General features: G+C 31.1%; 1 protein-coding gene across 5 annotated transcripts in view; it reads left to right on the top strand.

Moving 5' to 3' along the window:
* Positions 1-21,972, top strand: part of LOC107453183 (uncharacterized) — a 38,580-nt gene extending 16,608 nt beyond the window's left edge. For 3 of the 5 annotated variants that reach the window (XM_043046965.2, XM_071178254.2, XM_087166420.1), the window contains exons 9-14: positions 2,699-2,755; positions 5,340-5,414; positions 11,892-12,002; positions 13,916-14,050; positions 14,634-14,764; positions 21,829-21,972. In XM_043046965.2, the coding sequence (XP_042902899.1) occupies positions 2,699-2,755; positions 5,340-5,414; positions 11,892-12,002; positions 13,916-14,050; positions 14,634-14,764; positions 21,829-21,937 (618 nt within the window). In that variant the 3' untranslated portion in view covers positions 21,938-21,972. Of the gene's footprint in view, positions 1-2,698; positions 2,756-5,339; positions 5,415-11,891; positions 12,003-13,915; positions 14,051-14,633; positions 14,765-17,100; positions 17,317-21,828 lie in introns of those variants that run through there. The other 2 variants (XM_043046968.3, XM_043046969.2) reach the window with 2 other exon arrangements.
* The last annotated feature ends 276 nt before the right edge of the window (positions 21,973-22,248 follow it).

Raw genomic sequence — 22,248 nt, forward strand, 5'->3', positions numbered from 1 at the left:
AATAAAACTTAAAACACAATTGGAAACAATTGTCAGAGAATTCGACACTACTAAATTGCGAGATTTCGCTTCCGTTTTCAGTACTGTAATTTGCGCTAGCGCAACACAGAATTTAAAAAAAATCCGATTTTTACCGGACCGACGTTATTTTTTGCATCTTTAAGATTCTTCTATTATTCTTAATCATTTCTGGAATGTTGTCTATTAGAAGTCCGAGTCAAGGAACTTGTTAACATGTTAGAACTTTTTTTTTAATCTTTTATTTCAGCTTCATTTATTTGGCATTGGTTCCACCCCCTTCTCTGACATTAGTAGATCATCCATCATTTATCTACTTGTGCTAGGATTAGTTAAAACGTGTTAGGAATCTTTTTTAGAGTGTGAAAAATTTATTTTAATTTTGGAATTTTATAGCACTAGTCGTATATTTTGTGATTTTGAAAGAAAATGTCTTCGTCTATTTCAACGTCTAAAAAAAGAAAGCACGTGAGTTTATCGATAAAAACGAAAGTAGAAATTTTAAAAAAATTAGACGAAGGTTCTTCAGTAAAATCTCTTAATGAGATTTATAACGTAGGGACTCAAACCATTTATGATCTTCGAAAAGACGGTCAAAAGAAAAAAATACTGGCTCTATTTTCAAATTCCGAGCGAGAAGATGCAATGAAAAAACGAAAGACTTTGCATCAGGCAAAAAATGAGGATGTCGACAAAGTATTAATGGAGTGGATAAGACAGAGATGATCAGAAAACTTTCCTTTAACTAGACAAATAATTATGGCTCAAGTGAAAAATTTTCATGATGAGCTTGGCATAGAAAAAAATTGCGAATACAGCATAGGATGGTTTTCCAGATTCAAAGAGAGAAACGGCATTCGATTAACGAAATTTTGCGGTGAAAAAGCCTCAGCCGATATAGAAGCCGCTGAGAATTATGTAGATTTTGTGCTGAATGTGGTTCAGACTCAGAACTTGACCCTAGAGCAAATTTTTAACGTTGATGAAACGGGTCTGCATTACAAGTATCTACCAGATACTACCTATACTACAACAGATGAAATCAATCCTAGTGGCTTCAAAATTGCGAAGGATAGGCTGACATTATTAGCCTGCGCGAATGCAGCGGGCACGTGTAAATTGAAACTGACTGTTGTCGGCAAAAGTAAAAATCCCCGGGCATTAAAAGGTGTCAAAGTTTTGCCTGTAGTTTATACAGCTAATAAAAAAGCTTGGATCATGCAGGAACTTTTCACGGAATGGTTCAAAAAGGAATTTGTGCCTAAATCACGCGCACATTGTAAATCGGTGGGATTGCCCGATGACTGTAAAATTGTTTTGTTTTTAGACAACTGTACGGCACATCCACCTGCAGCCGTTTTAACTGCCAGTAATATTGAAATTCAATATCTCCCCCCAAACTGTACGTCCTTGATACAGCCTCTCGATCAAGGCATTTTACGCAGCTTGAAATGCCGCTATAAGGTTGAGTTTTTAAAGAAGCTGATCGACGCAGCTAATGAAGGAAAATCAGTCCAAGATTTTCTGAAAACATTCACCGTGAAAGATGCTATATGGTTGTCAGCGAAAGCATGGGAATTTGTTTCCCACGATACATTAACTCACGCATGGCGGAAGTTAATTCCGACTTGTATTTTTTTAGAAGAAGATGTTGACGACTCTCCTTTTGAAGGGTTTAAAATTTCAAAAGAAAAAGATTTTCAAAATGAGCTCCGCGAATACTCTCGAAAATGGTTAGAGCGGGACTTAATGTCAGAAGCAGAGATTAATGAGTGCTTTAATATAGATAACGAAGTCCCAATTGTAAACGAAATGATGGATTCTGAAATTATTCAGATGGCGTTGAACCCAGGCGCAGAACAAAACGAAAGTGACGACGAAGATGAAGCTGAACAAGTATCTGTCATATCTAATGAACGATGTATCCAACTAACTAAAGAACTAATAGCTGGAATGGAACAGAAATCATTTATTGAGGAAACTCATGTAATGGCTGTTTATAAAATCCAACAGTTGTTTCTCAATCAAAAACCAAAGTTTCGTCAGCTAAAAGTTGATGAAATGTTTAAAAAATAAATATATGCGAATTTTGTAATTTTTAAACTTACTTTTCTTGTCAAAACTTTTAAATGTTATTAAAATGTTATTTTTCTATTCTTGTAAATGTTATTTTTCTATTTTTGTTAATTAAAGAGAAATTTTCTTTTCTTAAAATGTTTTACCTTGTTTTCATTGTAATTTGGGTTCGATAAAACATCGATAAACTACGTTTTTTTGCCGATCCAGAAAACCGGGAAATTCAGACATCCGGGATAGCGATGGTCCCGAGCATCCCGGATAATTGGTTCTCTACTGTATTATGGATATTAAGTATTTTTTCAGAATTCGAAATAAGCATAGTAGTTAGTCCTTTAAAATAACTTATTGCTAGTACATATATACGTTCATCATTCACAAATGAATTGAATAAAATTGGTAAATAAAAATCTATTATAAATTGAGATTAAAACCAAAACTAAGCTTTATGCCTTTAAATATATGTGTAAAAGAATTGATTATAATGATAGTCTTATTAATTGATAATTATTTGATGCATGTTTTGTTTTATTTATAATTTTAGCTCTAAGTTTATTCGTTTTTATTCTATGTTTATTATTGATCATATCCTTATTTATTTCAGAATCATTCGAACATTATTAAATACCTTTTTGATGCTCTTCTGATTGAAGATTATCAGGTAATTTTTGTTTTATTCTAATAAAGGGTTGCCACTCCACCATGGGGAAAACCTGGAAAATACAGGGAATTTAAAAATCACCTAAAATAACAGGGATAATGCAGGGAATTTTGAGTTTTTCCTTACATATTGGAAAAATGCAGGGAATTCTATTTCTTATTTTCGTCTTTTAAAAGTGGTGACTGCTCGTAGCGCATTATGTGGGATATTCAAGGATGATATTTCAGCTTGGGTGATGGTATTCAAGGGGTAACCCGGAATTTTGGGTTTTTCATATTATCCTTCCAGGCCTAAAAATTGGGTGTAGGTATATGATTTTTCTGGGAATATCTCGGAATTCCGTGTTTCTCAAGACCATTGGTTCTTGGACTTTTACTAATCAAAAATTTATAATCTAACAACATTTTCACGGAATCCAATATCAAATTTTGAAACTTTCGCTTTTTCTTGCTAAGGAGATGCTACATGCAAGTGATTCTTCAGCCAGTTTGTTCTTTTAGTTTGTCGAATTTTCGCCATTCTGAATATTTGGAACTGCGCCGGAACCTGCTAATATCGCGATTTCTACTCGCACACTTAGAATATCACACATCAATTTTCGTTTTTACCTAATTTTAAAATTACGCTCTGCGATTTTTAATTTAACAATCTCGTATCATGATCCGTATTCACGTGGTTTAAAAATCCTACATTGCGAATTTCGTAAGAACTAAGATTTTTCCTAAATTAGTTACTATAAAGGTTTGATATTCTTCACTGGTAGATAATTTAATTATAAATATTGCTTAAAAATGATTATGTTAAATACGAAAAATATATGGTACATAAATTGATATCGAGTTTTTGCACATAAAATTTTCAGGGTTTTTCATTTTGTGTCACAATCACCCTTGTATACTAAACTATTTCATTTACTATAGCTTTATTTGTTTTATGTATGTTGAACTGTTTCTTATTTCAAGTTTTTCTAGCAATTAAATAAAATATAGCTCACACACAAGGGCACAGTGATAGTGTTTCCTCTTAATATATTGTGTGTAATATGTACAGGGAATTTTTCATCCCAAATTTGACTGGCAACCCTATAATATATTAGGTTTCTATTCTTTTTTGCTAATTGTTTGTCTAAAAATATATAAATAAAATAATACAGTGTTTGTTTTGATTGTTTTAACCCAGGGTGGGTATTTTCTCCAGGAGGAACCTATTTCTTCCAGTGAACTTTAAAAGGCTGGAGAAACTGATTGAATGAAAGAAATTTAAAAAGATCAATACAGTTTTTTTAACAATAAGTATTATAAGAATAGCTTAAATTTAATAGAGTGCCAGAAGTTTTTTACCTTTACTTTTTTAGTATAAATTTAACTATATTTTCATGTTATTATTATTAGTTTTGCTTTTACTTACTTTGGATCAATTATTGCTATTGATAACAGATTGTCTCTTGAAATAAAAAACTGACTATCTTGCAAATAGGACTGTTTATGGGCTGAGAAAATTTATTAAATCTAGATTTCTTTCTAGAAAAGCAAAATTCTTAATTTACAAAACTCTTGTCAGGCCGATCTTGACGTAGGGTGGAGTATACTTGGTGGTGTAAATGAAAACAATAATTGGAGAGGGAGATTTAACTTCGAACTGTACAAGATTTATAAACCTGATATAAGTTACATAAAAATAAATTAGATGGTCCATGTGATTCGAATGAATGATGATAATACAATAAAAAAGATATTGCTTTTTAGACCCACTGGAACAAGAAAGCAGGCAAGGACGCGGTTGAGATGGGCTGATTGGGTGGAGTCGGATTTTCTTGCAATTAATGAAATGAATTGGAGATGAAAGATAAAACAGAAGTCATTATGGAGAAATCTTCAGGGGAAGGCATTGGCCCACATTGGGCTGTCTCACAAATTATGATGATGGTGATTCTTAGTTTTAAAAATCTACAAGTCATACTATTTAAGACTTGGTTGTAGTATTTATGTTTAACAAAATTGGTATGTTATTTGTAATTGTTCATTCAATATATGTTTTTTAGTAGTTTATATGTTTAGTATATGATTTGCTAATTTAGTCGAATGAATAAAATTTTGCTATACGCATTTATGTAAAACATTTGAAAAACTACTGTAATTCATAATTTTTTTTCATCAACTATTGCTTTATAGTTTTTATTTATTTAAAAATAATGCATTAAATTGCTTGAAAAGTAATTCTGCTGTTTAAACTAGATTTAAATTATAAACTGTTTAAATATTACGTGAGATATTAGTTTTTGGAGAAGTATTTCTTCTGCTTAAGTTGGAAGATACCTATTTCATACAGGGCAGAAGAAACTTGCCATTCCTGATATAACTATTAAAGAATATAATAATTTGAATTAATGAATAAATAAATAAAAAAGTCTAATTTTGCCTCTTCTTTTTTTTTGGGGGGGGGACTCCATATTTCTACAATAAAAAAGTTCAGTAATACATATATATGCATGAACACATTACGATAAAACCTAAAAACTATCATTCTCATTCTATCAATGTATCAATATTTTATATTACTGTTTAATTAGACTTATTTACTTTAGATGCAAAACTGTATTTCTAAAATTCTAGTTTATTTATCTGCTGGGTCACAAGCCTTTCGAGACTTAATCATACAGGTTTGATCATTTTATTTCTTTTTAAAATATTTTTTCCTACTTAACATAAAGACTTTTTTTGTATAACTAAACAAAATGCTAAATTAAGTCATTAAACTTCTTTTAAAAAAATATTTTTTGTGCAACTTTTAAAATTTTATCTTCTGTAACTATCATGATATTGCCGTTACTATTGAGGAATGACTCTTTATTGCGCAAGTGTGGCCAAGTTGAAAAATGAAATCTGTAGTGTATCTATCACTGCAAAAATACAATTCCTATTCACTAATATGTAAGACATGTTAACTCGATTCTATGGTGGGGTACCTTTTCATAGATGAAGGTTTACATTCTCTGTAATCCTCTCCCCACATTAATGATGTGAACACGCCTACCATAACAAAAACTCCCACTTTCGCCTATCTTGACAGTAACGCTCTTTTCCATCTAAAAATGCCTACTTCAATGAATGGTCCGCATTGAACAGTGGGGTACCTATCTTTTTAGATCAAAGTTGACATTGTCGATAGCTACTGTTCCCACATTGGTGGCCCTGACATGATGCGAATACGTCTACCTTGGCAGAAACTCTCACTACGATTTTAACATGCCTACTTTGATGGATAACCCGTGTGGTGACCGGATTTGAAGGAATAGTCCCATCGTAGCTCATGCATGTCGTAAGAGGCGACTAAAATGGGCACCCTGCTTCTGTGGATTTTATCAGGAGACTGGCCCTCCAGGTTGTGGGTTGGACGTAAGACTAACGACTCTACACTGTAAAAAACTATTGTTACGAAATCTCAAGAAGAAAAAACCACGGACTGACTACAAAGAGACGATTTGGTAAAGGCTTTAAAGACTTGAAAATTAGATCATGGAATATTCGTTCTTTATATAGGAATAAAGGATTGCAAATGCTAATTGAGCAGATTGATTATTTTAGAATTAATATACTAGCTATATACAAGCGATGAGATGGATAGGAGAGGAATAGTTGAAGAGAAAACCCAATGATTGTCTATAGCTGTGATAAAACCACATGATTGTCTATAGCTGTGATAAAAACAAGCATATATTTGGCACTGGCTTTATACTGAGTAAGCGAATAAGACCTCTTCTAATTGACTTTGTAAGTCATCTATGCTGTGTAAAATTAGAATAAAAGGAATCTTTTTTTTAATTATAGTTTTATTAATTTTCATGCTCCAACGGAGGACAAAGATAGTTTGGAAAAGGAGTTCTTCTACGAAAACTACAGGCACTGTATGCATCTAGCCCGAAAAACGATGTCAAAATTATACTGGGTGATGCAAATGAAATGCAAAAAGTGGGAAGGAAAACGAATTTAGACCAATTATCGATAAGTATAGACTTCATGACGTTACAAATGATAATGAAAGGTGACTTATTGATTTTGCAGCAGGCAATAATTTGATAATACCAAGCACAATGTTTCAACTTAAAAAAAATCATAAAATAACTTGGAGTTCTCCTGATGGAGACACTAACAATCAAATAAACCATTACTTAATAGATTCAAGACACAAGACAGACATACTGGATGTAAGAACTTATCATGGTACTAACCTGAATTCTGACCATTTTCTGGTCATGGCAAGGGTTAGAGCAAGTCTTTCAAACTAAGGCTTCAAGGTAATGTTAAAAAAGTCCTTCATTAATTGCAAAACATGCAGTAAGCCAAATTTAGTATGCATATCTTTCAATACAATCCATGAGTCCCTCGCCTTGGCGCAGTGGCCAATATCATCCAAAAACGTATATTCTACAATCAAGAACATTAGAGTTAATGCTTCATCATTTTTCTTTCTCTCATTTTCGGACATTTCAGCAAGTCCATAGCCAGACTCAACTGCCTCCCAGCATTTTTTCTGCACCATCAGTGCACGGGCACGTATTGCCCATGCATGATAATTTTCGCCGTTCAGCTTCTTCAATTTGTATTCTTCCATAGCGGCGATTATTATTGTGCTGCCTATCTTCTTAGATCCGAATTTCTAATATTTATTTACACAGAGCGTCGCGCTGATAACGTGTTGAAATTAAATTACAATTGTAAATAAACAGATCATTTTGAGAAAAAGATTATAACATAAGACAAACTTAGACGGAAAAAAAGAACACTTCTATTTATATAGAAAATATATCAATAGAAGTGTTCTTTTTTTTTCGTCTAAGTTTGTCTTATGTTATAATCTTTATTAAAATATTTCTTTTTCTCAAAATGATCTGTTTATTTACAATTGTAATTTAATTTCAACACATTGAAGTTGGTAACCAAGTTGTGGAAAAGGTTAAGAAAGCAAAATTAAAGGACTGGTTTGATAATTAATGTTTCTTGGCTACAAAAAGAAAAAATGGCATATGGCAAAATGCTGAGCAAGAGACATTCAAGAAATTCAGTGATTGCGCACAAGGATGCAAGAAGAGAGGAAAAAGGAATTCGCAAAACAAAAATGAGGAAATTTTTTGAGGATCTCCTTAAAAATTTTGAACATTTGAGAGATACTAATGAAAGCAGAGCTTTTTTTCAGGAAATCAATCTAGGGCTTCAAGAATTAAAACCAAGAATTATCTCATGTCATCATAAGGATTGATTGATAGAACAGAGGTGTTGAAGAGATGGAATGAACATTTCGATTGTCTACTGAACACAGACATCTATGGATATGAGATATGTACAGAAAACATACAAACTGTCATCCAAGATGAGACTGTACCACCATCGTTAAAAGAAGTAGCTGAAGGTATTAACAAACTTAAAGACAATAAAGCACCTGGTCCTGATGCTATTGCATCCGAATTACTGAAAAATGGTGGAATTAAAATGACTAAGTACATACATAACTTAATAAAAGCAATTTGGGATTAGGAAATAATCCCTGAGGAATGGAACGAGTGTAACCTGTGTAATACACAAGAAAGGCAATTTACTTGAATGCTCTAACTATAGAAGTATTAGCTTGCTTTGTACAAGCTATAAAGTATTTTCAAATATTTTATACAACAGACTCTCTCCATTTGTAGAAAAACTGGTTGGAGACTATCAAGATGAATTTAGGAAAAGAAGATCCACCACTGAGCAAATATTTTACATTCGGCAGGTGCTGGAGAAGACTAAAGAATTTGGAATAGATACACACTAACTTTTCATTGATTTTAAAGCTGCCTACGATAGCATCAATAGAAAAGCCGTCATTGCAGCCTTGAGCGAGTTTAAAATGCCTAAAAAGTTACCTAGGCTGATATGCCTAACACTAAATGAAACCAAAACTAGGGTCAAAATACAGAATAATCTATCAAGCCCAATGGTAATAATTAATGGTGTGCGACATTGGGGTGCATTGGCATGCCTACTCTTCAATTTAGTCTTAGAAAAAGTAATAAGAGATTCCAACATTAACATCAGGGGAACTATTTTTAATAAATCTGTACAACTGTTGGCCTTTGCTGATGACATAGACGTTTTTTCTAAAACACCTATAGCACTAAGGCAGGCTTTTATTTCTTTAGAGAAAGCGGCTCTCAAGATGGGCCCTGAGAATAAACAAGAGTAAAACTAAATATTTGCCCTGTACTAAAACAAAATTCAATAACACCCATTTAGAAATTGAAGAATATAAATTTGAGGTTGTTGACAATTTCGTTTACTTGGGTTCTGTAATCAACAACAGGAACAATACCGCAATGGAAATAAAAAGAATTACTATAGCCAATAACTGTTTTAATGGAATTCGAAAATACATAAAATCTAATGTAACTCGTAGAAAAACAAAAGTTTTATTATATAAATCTCTTATAAGATCAATTTTAACATATGCTTGTGAAACCTGGACCATATGTTGTACGGATGAAGATATGTTGGGTACCTTTGAGAGAAAGGTTTTGAGAAGTATTTTTGGAGGAATTCAAAAAATGGTGTGTAGCTTAGATGATCAAATTTAGAGCTTTATCACACATATAATGAACTTGACATTATTAACTTTATTAAACGACAAAGAATAAAGTGGGAAAGCCACGTTATCAGAATGGACGAAGACCGTACCACATAAAGAGTTTTCAATGCCAGACCAGTTGGCACACGAAAAAGAGGCAGGCCGAATTTGAGATTGGTAGATACCCTAGAGCAGGGGTCCCCAACTCTATGCCCGCGGGCACCATGGCGCCCGTCGATCGATCTAGGTGCGCCCGCTGCTCAACTATAAAATATTTCAGTTTTCTATTTTCCCAATAAACGCTGGCTCAGTAAAGGTAAAGTATTTGAATAGATTTCTACATATAATTGGAGAAATAAAAAATTATCTTGCAACCAAAAATCATACATTTTTAGAACTAAGAGATAGATCCTCTTTGGCTAGCAGATTTGTCTTTCATAATAGACGTAAGGAAAAAACTAAATTATTTAAACTTGGAGCTGCAGGGAAAGGACAAACATAAAGCAAAAATGATAGAGGCTGTTAACTCGTTCAGAGCTAAGCTAGTTTTGTGGATATCACATTTGAAAATGAAGTCTCTTGTGCATTTTCCAAACATGAAAAAAGTGATAGGTGGCAGTGAAATTGACATTTGTCATCAACCTCCAATTGCTTAAAGATCAATTTAATAGCAGCAATTTAATATCATCGAGCCTTTGATAACTTTTTTGTTAATCCTCTTACCAACCAAACAAACGTAACCGTAATAGCAACATACATTTCGGAATATCTTCAAGTAAAGCGAGAAGAATTGGATATAGAGATTTTGGATCTCCATTGGATGACATTATCCTCAAAACTATTATATCACATGAGAAATTCTGGAATATATTTGAAGGACTAAATTCCATTCTTAAAAAGAGCATCATATTCTCCCAATTATGTAGCGCTGGTCAGCGAAATACCATGCCAAACACCACATGCCACTGAATTTTATAAATAATTTTTATACTTCGTATGTTTTAAAAGCAATTTAGTAATCATTTATTTTACACAAAAATATTAATTGCATTCATATGTTAAATTAATTTTTGAAATTTAATTTTTTGTGCACTATATGTAGTGTGTATTATTACCTATGTCTACCAACTATAAATTTATGTTGAAAAAATAAATGGTGCCCGCCATTCGACCGATATTCTGGTATTTGCTCTTAGGTACAAAAAGGTTGGGGACCACTGCCCTAGAGAAAGACCTTTTGGTTTTAAAAACTAAAAATTGAAAAACACTAGCAAAAAAAGGTTAGCAGGGAAAAAACTTCTTGAGCAGGCCTATGCCCCCCCCCCCTGGGCTGTCGAGCCATCCATGATGATGACTTCGATGGATACGGATAGTCCACATCGAACAGTTGACTTGCTACTTGTGACTGCGACATTATCCATCTCCTAGTGCTGTTGCTACTCAGTCTAGATCACACACAATGTACAACGTATACACTCGGCTTCTAAAGGCAACACAGGAGCGACCATGGCCATGAACTTAATACAGCTCTCACGATCAGCAGTCAAAAAAGTATGGTGATCTTATTACAGCTGTCCCGGCTTCTCACAAAACAGCAAGCAACTAGTGGTATTCGTTCATCAAATTCTATCACAGATATAATTCTGGTGGGGGAGTACTGGAGTGTATCTATCACTACAAAAATACAATTCCAATTCACTAGTATATAAGACATGCTAACTCGATTCTATGGTTGGGTACCTTATCATAGATGAGGGTTGACATTGATAACAACTCTTCCCACAAAAATCTATTTTTTATCTTGCTAATTAGGAAATTAAAATATTGTTATACAAATTGTACTGAATTGTTGTACAAATTTTCTTCGTGTTTAAGTCTTTCAATATTTTTATTACGAAGAATTCTACATTCATGTGCTCCTTATCCATAATTAATGTGAGTGATCGAAGCATAGAGAAATTAGAGATAATAGGGGGAGGGGTGATTTGTTGGTGTGAGGGGTGATTCGGTGATTTGTAAATAAGACCAATTTTTTTTTCAAAAAAATATTGGTGTTATTTTAATTTTTAAATTACGTGCTACTTTAGAAATTTTATGAAGCTGTAACCACGTACTGAATTTAAAATATTACTTTTATCTTCCGTTCAAGAATATTAGTTTCATTTTTTCGGTTACCACTTAATGTTTCTTCTGTATAAACAGAATTTCCTGCTTGTTCCTTCAACCGAATTGAATGTTTTTTTCATATTTTTTAAGAAAATAATCCACTGAACTTTGTTGCTTTTTTTATTTAATCAAAATAATAACTAGAAAATTTTTTGAAATATATTAAAAGCTCCAATATAGTTAAAACGTACAATACACTTATTTCTACAAAATACAAACCGAACTCGTGCTAAAACGTAATTTTTAAATCAATAGCATTGTGAAATTTTAAGAACTGTGTGCCTAACAGTTGAATTCTATCACTGAGTAACAGTGGATTACCTGTTGAGATTCTTTGATTCAATTATGGTAATTTCATTGGATTATTATTTTGCAGGAAGAAATGCAGAAAACAAAACCCCTTCTTTTTCTGATGAAAGGAACTTGTGAAAGTGTGCTGGTCAATGCAGTCTGTATTGTATCAAATGTTTCTATTTCCATTAATCAAGTAAGTTCTTTTTTTCCCTTCTACTGCTGTATTCAATTACTCTTTTATAATGTCCTTTCAGATTTTTTTATAAGGATATTTAAATTAATTTTTGCTGCTTAAGTCATTTGCGCAAAGTTAAAACAAAATTATTTTCCTTACTAACTATCTCTGTATCCAGACACCTGGTTGGTGTAAGCATAATGGTTTGGGGCTGTGGTTGGAAGCATCAACTCTGAGATGTAAGTGGACAATGCTCCACACCTAACTCTTTTTGCAATATTTCGGTCCATTTCTCTTCCAGCAGGATACCATTCACACGCTTGCACAGACTTGATTTGTCAAAATGGGTGTTCAAGAACTGGACTGGCCTTCTCAGATCCCATAAAACACTTTTGGGTAGCCAGTCTTTGCTGCAGTTACTCACTTCAGTTGTGATGGAAGTCGATTCCTATCAAAAACTAGTTTAAAGTCTTCCCAGACGTGTGCAGACTTAAGTTTTAATTATGTTACAGTAAAATTAAATTTTAAGGTTAAGTATTTTATTTTTAAAAAATGTAAGCATTTGAAAAAAAGGCGTCACCAAATATGGAATCTCATACTCTAATTGATTTTTGTATCCCCAAGTTAAAATTCCATTGATGGACCAACATAATATTGATGGTAACCATCAATAATTCCATCATGAACCATTATATTTTTGAGGGTGACCAACATAAATAACCATCACACCCTGATGTAGGAATTTGTACTGATTTATGATGGCCCAACATAAGAATAGGAACTTGTTTTGATGGTTTGTTTATGCTGAACCATTAGAAATTTCCATTAGAGTTTCTTAGAAATCAAATGTTGGAACGATCATGAACCACCATCATCCTAATGTAGGAATTCAGACTGATTTATGATGGTGCAACATAAAAAAAAAACATTGTTTTGATGGCAAATTCCTGAGAACCAGCACGAATATCCATTGAACCATCATGAAAATATACATTTGGAACCATTGAGGACCATCACAGATCATCCTTGATTGTTGGTCCATGAGAATCAAACTTCTGGTTAACCATCATAGTATTAAAGTAGCATTTTTCATCATAGATTGATGGAAGTTTTTGGCATATCAAAAAACTAGAACGCATAAGGAAAAATGTTGGAGGATGTTAGACCTTCATGAATCTCAATGAGACCAACAGAGACCATCAAAACATTTTGATGGGACCATCAAAAATTTTAACTTGAGTCTGATTGATTCACCTTGCTCAATGCTAATGTTAAGTCTGTCTAACTCTCTAATTTAATCAAAAATTAATATTTTATTAAATTTTAATGATGTTATAGTAAAATAAAATTTTAAGGTTAAGTATTTTATTTTTTTAAAAATTAAATCATGAAAAAAGGCATCACCAGTTATGAAATCTCATTATCTAATTGATTTTTGTATCTAATTGATTCACCTTGTTAACTCTATGTCTAACTCTAATTTTGTCAAAAATCAATTTTTTTTATTACATTTTATTTTTGTTTCAATAAAATAAATTTCTAAGGTTAAGTATTTTATTTTGAAAAAATTTAAGCATTTGAAAAAAGGCATCACCAGATGCAGAATCTCACACTCTAATTGATTTTTTTTAATCTAATTTATTCACATTGCTCACTGCTAATGTAAACTCTGTGTCTAACTCTCTAATTTATTCAAAAATTACTTTTTTATTAAATTTTAATTGCAAAATAAAATTTTACAACTGAGTATTTTATTTAAAAAAAATTAAAGCATTTGCCTAAAAAATAAGTAAATGTCTAATGAGAAAAAAGCTGTGTAGCCAGGAAACTTTAGTGCAATTTTACCTAAAGGCTTTTATGCTTGAAGTGAAGTTCACTAAAAATATTTTTGTCCTATTTGATTATTCCTGTAATATTATTTTTTTTAATAGGACATTGCTCACGAATATGTAACTGCTATGTGTGAACTGCTGTCACTGGTGAATGATTATGATGCTGAGCTACTTGGACAGATAGGAAGAGGATTAGCTAATTTTTCAGAATGTCCATCCAATTTTCTGTGTGTGGTAAATACTACTATTACTTCTTTATTTATGAAAGAGATACTGGTGAAACAAAAAATTTCCGCTAAAGAAAGAACACAATTTAAGTGTATGAGAGCTTTCTTCTCTCTATGTATTCTTTATTTAATGCTTGTTAAAGTTGAAAAGATAATGTTTCGTTCCTCACAAGTTGTTAATAATTTTTTGCCGAAACTGTTAATTTTGTGAACTTTTTTTAAATTTGAAATATATATATTTTACATTGATTTTGCTATAATGTCTTATTGTTAAAAATTTTGAACCAATCTGATTTGATACCAATTACGTACCATTTCCTCTTATTGAAAAGCTTAATGAGAAATACTTGTTGAATTTTTTTTTTATAAATGCACACACTTTTCATATTTTATTCAAGATATTGCTATTAAAACAAAAGTTTTTTTTTTTAATTAAGCTACTTTTTTAAATTGCATTTTACATACATAAATTCATATAAACAATTGAAGTATTAAATTAAATATGGTTTCTTGATTGGATATGATTATTATGTGTTTCAATAAATTTATTTTTAAGAAACATACAATGTTGATTTTATTCTATTCAACAGATTCATCATCTTCCAGTTATCATTTCCAAACTCTTGAAATCCAATTTTGAGATCCCTAAGATGCACTGTTGTCGTTTAATAAATTATCTCCTTGTATCAGAAACAGCTGTTGTATTGAATGTGCTTTCTCAGTAAGTGTACATTTTTCATTTTGATTTTTAATTACAGTTAGACCCTCCCTTAGAACTATTTGCCATAAAGAAATACCATAGGATATGCCTTTGTCCCGTTGCAGAATTACAGTGACACAGCGACATTGTCGCAGAACAGTACCGACTTTTTGCAGAAAGATTTTTTCTTTGTGAAGTAAGAAATTATGGTATTCTTTTCTGCAGAAATGTTTTAAAAGATTTTATCTTTTCTTCAGAATTATATTGAAAAGATGCCTTTCTCGTGCTTCTGAGTAGAAAAAAAATGCTTATGATTTTTCTATTCTCATTTGAGAATATTGAAAAATAAAGTAAAACATTTAGTTTCCTTCTCTGTTGAATTCTATTTTTTTTGCATTTATTATTGTTAATTTTCACATAGTTTTTAAAATTCAGTATTTTTTAACACGGTATTATTTACTACAACTGAATCTCAAAATGAAAACATGCATTTAGCATCCCTTTTTGAAGAGTCTCATTCACATGATTTCTCCTTCAATCTTTTTCTTGTTAGTTATAGCTATGGATTTGACAAATTTTTATTATTATTTGTTTTAATGTGATGATATACAAAATGTGAAAAAGGAAATGATGTGTGTATTTTCCCCCTACAAAAGGCGAGCATATTACCCATAATATTAGAATAAAAAAACTATTGCATATTCAATTTAAAAAAAAAAATTTATCCGATTTTTTTTTTTTTTAAGTTGACGCATCTGTTACTTTAAATTAGTAACATGTGTATTTGTTATTATTAAAAGTATCTATCTGAAAGATATCGGTACTGGAGAGATGTCGCAGAAAGCCCAAAAATATTCAACCACAGGGATGCCTATGGGGTTTTGCTTATGGTAAAATTTTACCATAGAATTTTGCCATAAACGTATGGCAAAGTTTTTACCATATGAAAAATTTTTGCCATACATATGAGACAAAAGTATGAGGTAAAATTCCACCATAGGTATGACCACATCGGTATATGGTAAATTGTATATAAAAAATTTTGCCATAAAACTATGGTGTGCTTTAGCCTATGAAATTTTTCCATAGACTATGACAACATTTCTTCACAGCCCTATTGAATTTTATCATACAACTCCATAAAGGGAAATTTATACATAGACAAGGGTCATTAAATTACAGTAAGTTCTTTTCATTTGGAAGAATGATTATATTAAGACAAAATAAGGTCAGATTTTGAGTAGTTAAACATGAGAAACATCAATGTAAAAAAGCAAAGGACAATATACATGGATGATTCATATCTTTACAACAAAAATTAATTAGAAAACATAAATAAAGTAAAGTTAATATGAGTTATTTAAAAAATAAATTGGAATGGTCTTACAAATTTGTTACTTCTCTACTGTTTATTAATCCAAAGTCAATCAAAACGTCACAGATTCATCGCGATAATCGCAAAAAGACGCAAAACATAATTTTTGATGTTACTGAAGTTCACAAAACATTATTGTAGCAGTGAGAGCTAATTTGTTTCTAGATGCTTCTAATATCATTTAAATCCAAAATCAGGTTGTTTATAAAATAGACTAAGTTCAAAAATTTCTATAAACATTGTCAAAACTAATTGGATGTTCAATAATTTCAAAAAGTTTTAAATCTATTTCCTTTGAAATTCAAAAAAAAAAAAAAAAAAAAAAGAAATACTAGTAATAATAATAAAACGGCTTTGTACAAAAAGTAAATAAAAAAAAACCTCTTTGGCAAATTAACGCTTCATTGAGGTATTGATGTCGACCTGGCAGCTCGGGAAATTTTATAAGTTAAAATGCTGTTGTTTTTTTTGTTGAAATAATTGAAAAGTACTATTGTTTTTAATAGATCGGTTTAATTAACGCAGAATTTAGCTGGATTATCGGAGTTGCTGTAAAACAAGCCTTCCCCCCTCGCAACCTTATCCACATTCCCGTATGAATGATGCATGTGAATAGTGTGTTTCTCTTACCTTGTTTTATGCCTATGGTACTTACCTTTAAACATACCATAAGGCTATGGTGTCCCTCCATAAAATGCTATGCAAATTTCTCTGATAATCATAGCCTTATGGTGTCTTACTATATGTATATCATACAAATTTTGATTGTAACCATATACTTATAGCGTCTTGTCTTATAAATTTCTACGATATCCATAGATTGCCATCTGTATGTCTATGGTAAATTTTTTTGCCTTAGTATAATAATCTATGAACCCAGAAAAGTTGTTATTGTTACTACATATGCCACTTGCCAATATGGGCCAGCCTGCTTGAAATCAAACAAATTTTTAAGGCAAAGGGTTCTCTTCTTGTTTTTCAGTGGTGCCATCTATGTCCAAGGATACGATTTTGCCACACACATACCTCACAAACAGTTTTATAGGGAGGACTCATTATCACACCTTTCATCCATCCACTTATAATAATTTTGATCTGAACTAGAGCATAATCAATCTCCGATCCAGTACTCTCAGAGGTATTGATTTGTTATGGGAATCAGGAGTACTTTATGACCCAGACAGATTTAATGTGACCAGTCATCATTTAATACATACAGGATTCTTCGGCTGGCTGAATTTGAATTACTGTCCTCACAAACACAAGTTTGACATCCTACCATCCAGGCTATCCCGGCCCAGAAATAAGCCCACTAAAGGATGATTCGTTTTATTCAAAATCTTAGAAAAAAATTATCAGAAAATAGTGATAGTCAAGTATGTAATTTGCTTTATACAGATTACTAATTGTAGAATCTCTCCTCAACAAAGTGTTCTTATGCTTAATTTCTTCTTATAACAATGTTTTTATTTGGAATATTTCATAACATTCAAAATCTTCTCCATCTGCTGAAGTGATTCTCTTCATTATAATGAATTTTTTTAGATGTTGATCGCTTTGATTTCCATTATTTTAACAGAAAGTTGAAATTAAGAATGGAAATTCTATGCATCCAAATTCTCTCTCATATGGGTATGTTTTTCAGGGTTGCCACTCCACTGGGAGAATAGGAAAAACCTGGAAAATACAGGGATTTTAAAAATCTGCTAGAATAACAGGGAAAATGCAGGGAATTTTGACTTTTTCTTTACAAACTGAGAAAAAAAACGGGGAGTTTTATTTCTTATTTTTGTCTTTTAAAAAAAGCAGACCTCTCAAAGCACAACATATGGAATATTAAGCATGGTGCATAGTGTTTTTAAAAAGTGCTTTAAGGTGCTTTCGTTTTTTAAAAGCCCTTAGAGGTGCTTTTTTATTAGGTGTTTTTAAGAAATAATTAATTTTCCCATTTCGGAAATGAGATTTTTATTTTCTTTACAATATCAATGTTTGCTATGTATTATGCAAAAGCGTATTTTTTACATTATTCTATTCAACGTTTTCACAATTCATTCAACCATAATCCAATTCATCGTACCGGCAATCCATAACATATGAAAGCAATAGTTTTACATGTTTGAGGAAATACTTGCGAGTCGGCGTGTGCGTTTACTGACTGAGTTCGTTGAGATTCTGGCACTCTCATGTGCAACTCTGCTGCATTTTGCAAGATATTCTCAATTTCACTCTCCATTTTCCATCTTCTGATATGAAACCAAAAAATCTCTCAATCATTTTATAATGACTAATATAGTCAAGAAGAGTGTTCTTTATCAGAAACCAGTTATTTTATCATGTTCATGTAAAGTCTTTGGAAATAATTTTGCATTTTGTGAATGTAATAGTAATGTAATAGTTTGTTAATGTGATAGTTTGTAAATAAGCATTTGAAAATATTTTTGAGTGCTTAAAAAATTCTTAGAAGGTGATTATTTTTTGTTGAAAGATTTGGCTACGCATCCTGTTAAAAGATTATAGTTTAGCTATATTATATTTGCTCATTTATTATAGCCAGAGTCTGACTAAGGCAAGGGCATACCCGGCAGTTATAAGGCAGTTGCCCCGGGGCCCCAAATCAAATAGAAAGCTTATTTTACGTTTCCTTATTTAGTGAACTTTTTTCATACAAAATATCAGTACAGTGTAAAATCCTTCAGTTTTATATTAGCTTCTTCAGTAATCTATCGTATGGACACAAAGAATCTATATTTCGTAAATCCCCCACTTTCTAAGGCAGAATTCAGCTAAATGTTTGCAATTGCGATGGACAAATTTGACCAATCAAAAGCCTGTATTTTTACAGATATCAACATGCGATATGTTTGCAGAAATACAGGCTTCTGATTCGTTTAATTGAGCCATCCTACTTGCGAAAATTTAGCTGTAAACCACCCTAATATCAGCAAGGATATGAAATTTTCGCAGCTAGATGACAAAGATAACAATCCGGAAATCAATAAAATGGACAGAAGGATATTTCGTCTGACCATTGGAAAAGGGGGGACTTTATCGCTATTTTAGTTTCTAGTCAATTTTCTTGTTATATATCTATAATGAGGTGAAAAATTTAAATGCCTTCAGAAATTTGGTTTCTTCATTACTGCAGTAGTGAAGCAGACGGAGGCCTCTGAAGAAGTTTTTTTTCGGGCCCCAATTAGGCTAACAAGGGAAACTAGGGAAGTGTGACTCGCCAATTTTGAAATAAACTAGTGGGATGTATGCCTTATGAGGCATAATTTTAGGGGGCAACATTCGTTTCGGCCCATAGAAGGTCCTGTGAGGGATAAAAAATATTTCAATATATAGAAAAATCGGTATTTTATTACTTCAATGCAGACTATTAGTTATTGTAATTGTCTCATACTCCAATTAACTTTGTGGTACTTTTACATACTATATAATGCATATTTATTGTCAAAATTGATTTCGAAAATTTTATATATCTATAGTTTTTCAAAAAAACCTGTTAGGTTAATTTAAAAAAAAAATTGACATCAAATTTTTAAAATTTTTTTTTTCAAAAAACTTTTTAAATTAATTGGAGTATGTAATTGTAAATCAATTAATTAATTACTAATTAATTAATAATTGACAATTAATTTTTTGATTAATTTGTTAATTAGCAAATTAATTAATTATCCAATTAATTACAAATTAATTGGATTACGAGACAAATACAATAACTAATAGTCTGCATTGAAGTAATAAAATACCGATTTTTCTATATATTGAATTATTTTTTTATCTCTCACAGAACCTTCTATGGGTCGAAACGAATGTTAATTAATTTGTTAATTAGCAAATTAATTAATTATCCAACTAATTACAAATTAATTGGATTATGAGACAAATACAATGACTAATAGTCTGCATTGAAGTAATAAAATACCGATTTTTCTATATATTGAATTATTTTTTATCTCTCACAGGACCTTCTATGGGCCGAAACGAATGTTGCCCCCCTAAAATTATTCCTCATAAGGAATACATCCCACTAGTTTATTTCAAAATTGGCGAGTCACACTTCCCTAGTTTCCCTTGTAAGTCGGGCCCTGATTATAACATTATTCGTTTTAATGTTGAGCTTTTTCTTATTTCTCCAAGTTTTTCCAGAAACTAGCATTTTTATCCTAATATAGTGCAGTGCTGTGAATGCATGTTTTCTCTTAATATATTGTGTATAATGTGTGCAGAGAAAACACAGGGAATTTTTTTTACAGATATCACGAGGTTCCCATGGGTCAAGGAGAACAAAGAAAACCTGGAATTGTCAGGGAATTTTATTTTAACTCTAAAAAGCAGGGAATAGTCAGGGAAAGTTGCAATTTCTTACAAAAAAACCTGGAAAATTCCTATATTATACCTGGAAAATAACCAGTCTTAGAATTGTCAATAACAGTAATAAGTTATAGAGATTTGATTTAAATAATTCTAACATCTATTACACTTATTTTTATGAAATTTCACCTTGAAACTTATTTATTTTTCATTCTATTATATGTTTTTGCTCACAAAATTTGATATTACTAATAAAAGAATCAAAGTTTTCTGATGAAAAATATCACGGTATAGATAAAATATGGTATGGATTTTCGTTAAAATTTATCTGATATACCTGGAAAAGTCAGGGAATATTTTTCCTGGAATTGAGTGAGAACCCTGTATCAGTGGCAACCCGGATTTTGAAACCATTCTCATTATTTACTCCAGCCAAATGACACATTTTAAACACTACTTTCTGATGTGCATTATTACGTAAAAAGTATATACTTATGACATTATTACATCAACTGAAAAAAAGTTTTCCATCGATACCATAAACGTTATATCATTAGTCAGCTGTTTACTATAAGTTTTAAAACAAATATACAAGGTATCTGTGCACCTGGAAAGTCATGGATTTTGGTATTGAACAAAATTTGTCATGAAATTTCATGATTTAAACTATTATTTTTTTAAAAAAATCATGGAAAATTATGGGTTTGGGTTGCCGAAAAATCCTAATTTTTAAAATGGAATTCACCCCACTCATACTCATATTCTATTAAAATATAAAATGTTTTTATTTTGTTCTTTAAAAATTATGGTGTTTTTTTTTGTTCAAAAAATGAAAGAAAGAATGCCATTTCAAGTAGAGCGAATTATCTTCTAAACTTCTGTGTTTTCAGGATATTTTTATTTATTTTTTTATTTTATTTTATTAATTTAAAATTCTAGTTTACGCACACACTTTAAGGTGAAATAAAACAGCTTTAACTAACTACATATATCTGACAGTATTTAGTTATTTGCTTTTGTATTTTATTTTTTTTTCATTTATTTTATTGCTTCAACTCTTTCTTTACTCTGTTTCTTAAGTTTAAAATCAATAAATATGAAGATGCAGAGTATAACAGTTTCGGTTTTACCTATCATTTCAATTAGTGTTGTTATAATGTTTTTTTTTAAATTTATTGTTGTGCTTTTTGTGGAGAAAATAGTAACTTCGTTAAGTCATGAAAAATTCATGGAATTATTTGTCGAAAGTCATGAATTGAAAATCTAAAATGTAGCAGATACCCTGAATATAGTTAAACAAACTGGACCACTAAATATTTACAACACACTATATTCTAGGTTCATTATAGTGGCTGTATTCTATTTTTATAAATATTCATGTTCTTTCTTTTAGGTCAGGAATGGAAGAATTTTTAGAAATTCTGTTTGATTTGCCAGACATAAAGGATATTTTGAACAATTTATTTCTTAGAAAAGTGTCTCGTCTTTCTGTTTCTCAATAACTAACAATGAATATATGAGCTTTATGTATTCTTTATTCTTTACAAATTATGCATATATGAGCTTTATGTATTTATTATTCTTTACAAATATTATGGTTCAAGTACAAGCAAATTGCCAAAATTCCATATATTTAGTTTAGAAATTCAAACATTATGTGCACAAATGTGATGGTTACTTTAAGTTTTCTAAAAAGAAAAAAAAAATTAAACGAATTGATCAAAACTCTTAGTAAGAAAGAAAATGACAGAGCTTTTTCTATATGAATAGTATCTAATATTTTCCAATTCATATATATATTTATATTTCTTTA

The sequence above is a fragment of the Parasteatoda tepidariorum genome, chromosome 6 (assembly GCF_982258835.1).
Source record: "Parasteatoda tepidariorum strain Cologne lab strain chromosome 6, Ptep-v5.0, whole genome shotgun sequence".
NCBI classification, from domain to species: Eukaryota; Metazoa; Arthropoda; class Arachnida; order Araneae; family Theridiidae; genus Parasteatoda; species Parasteatoda tepidariorum.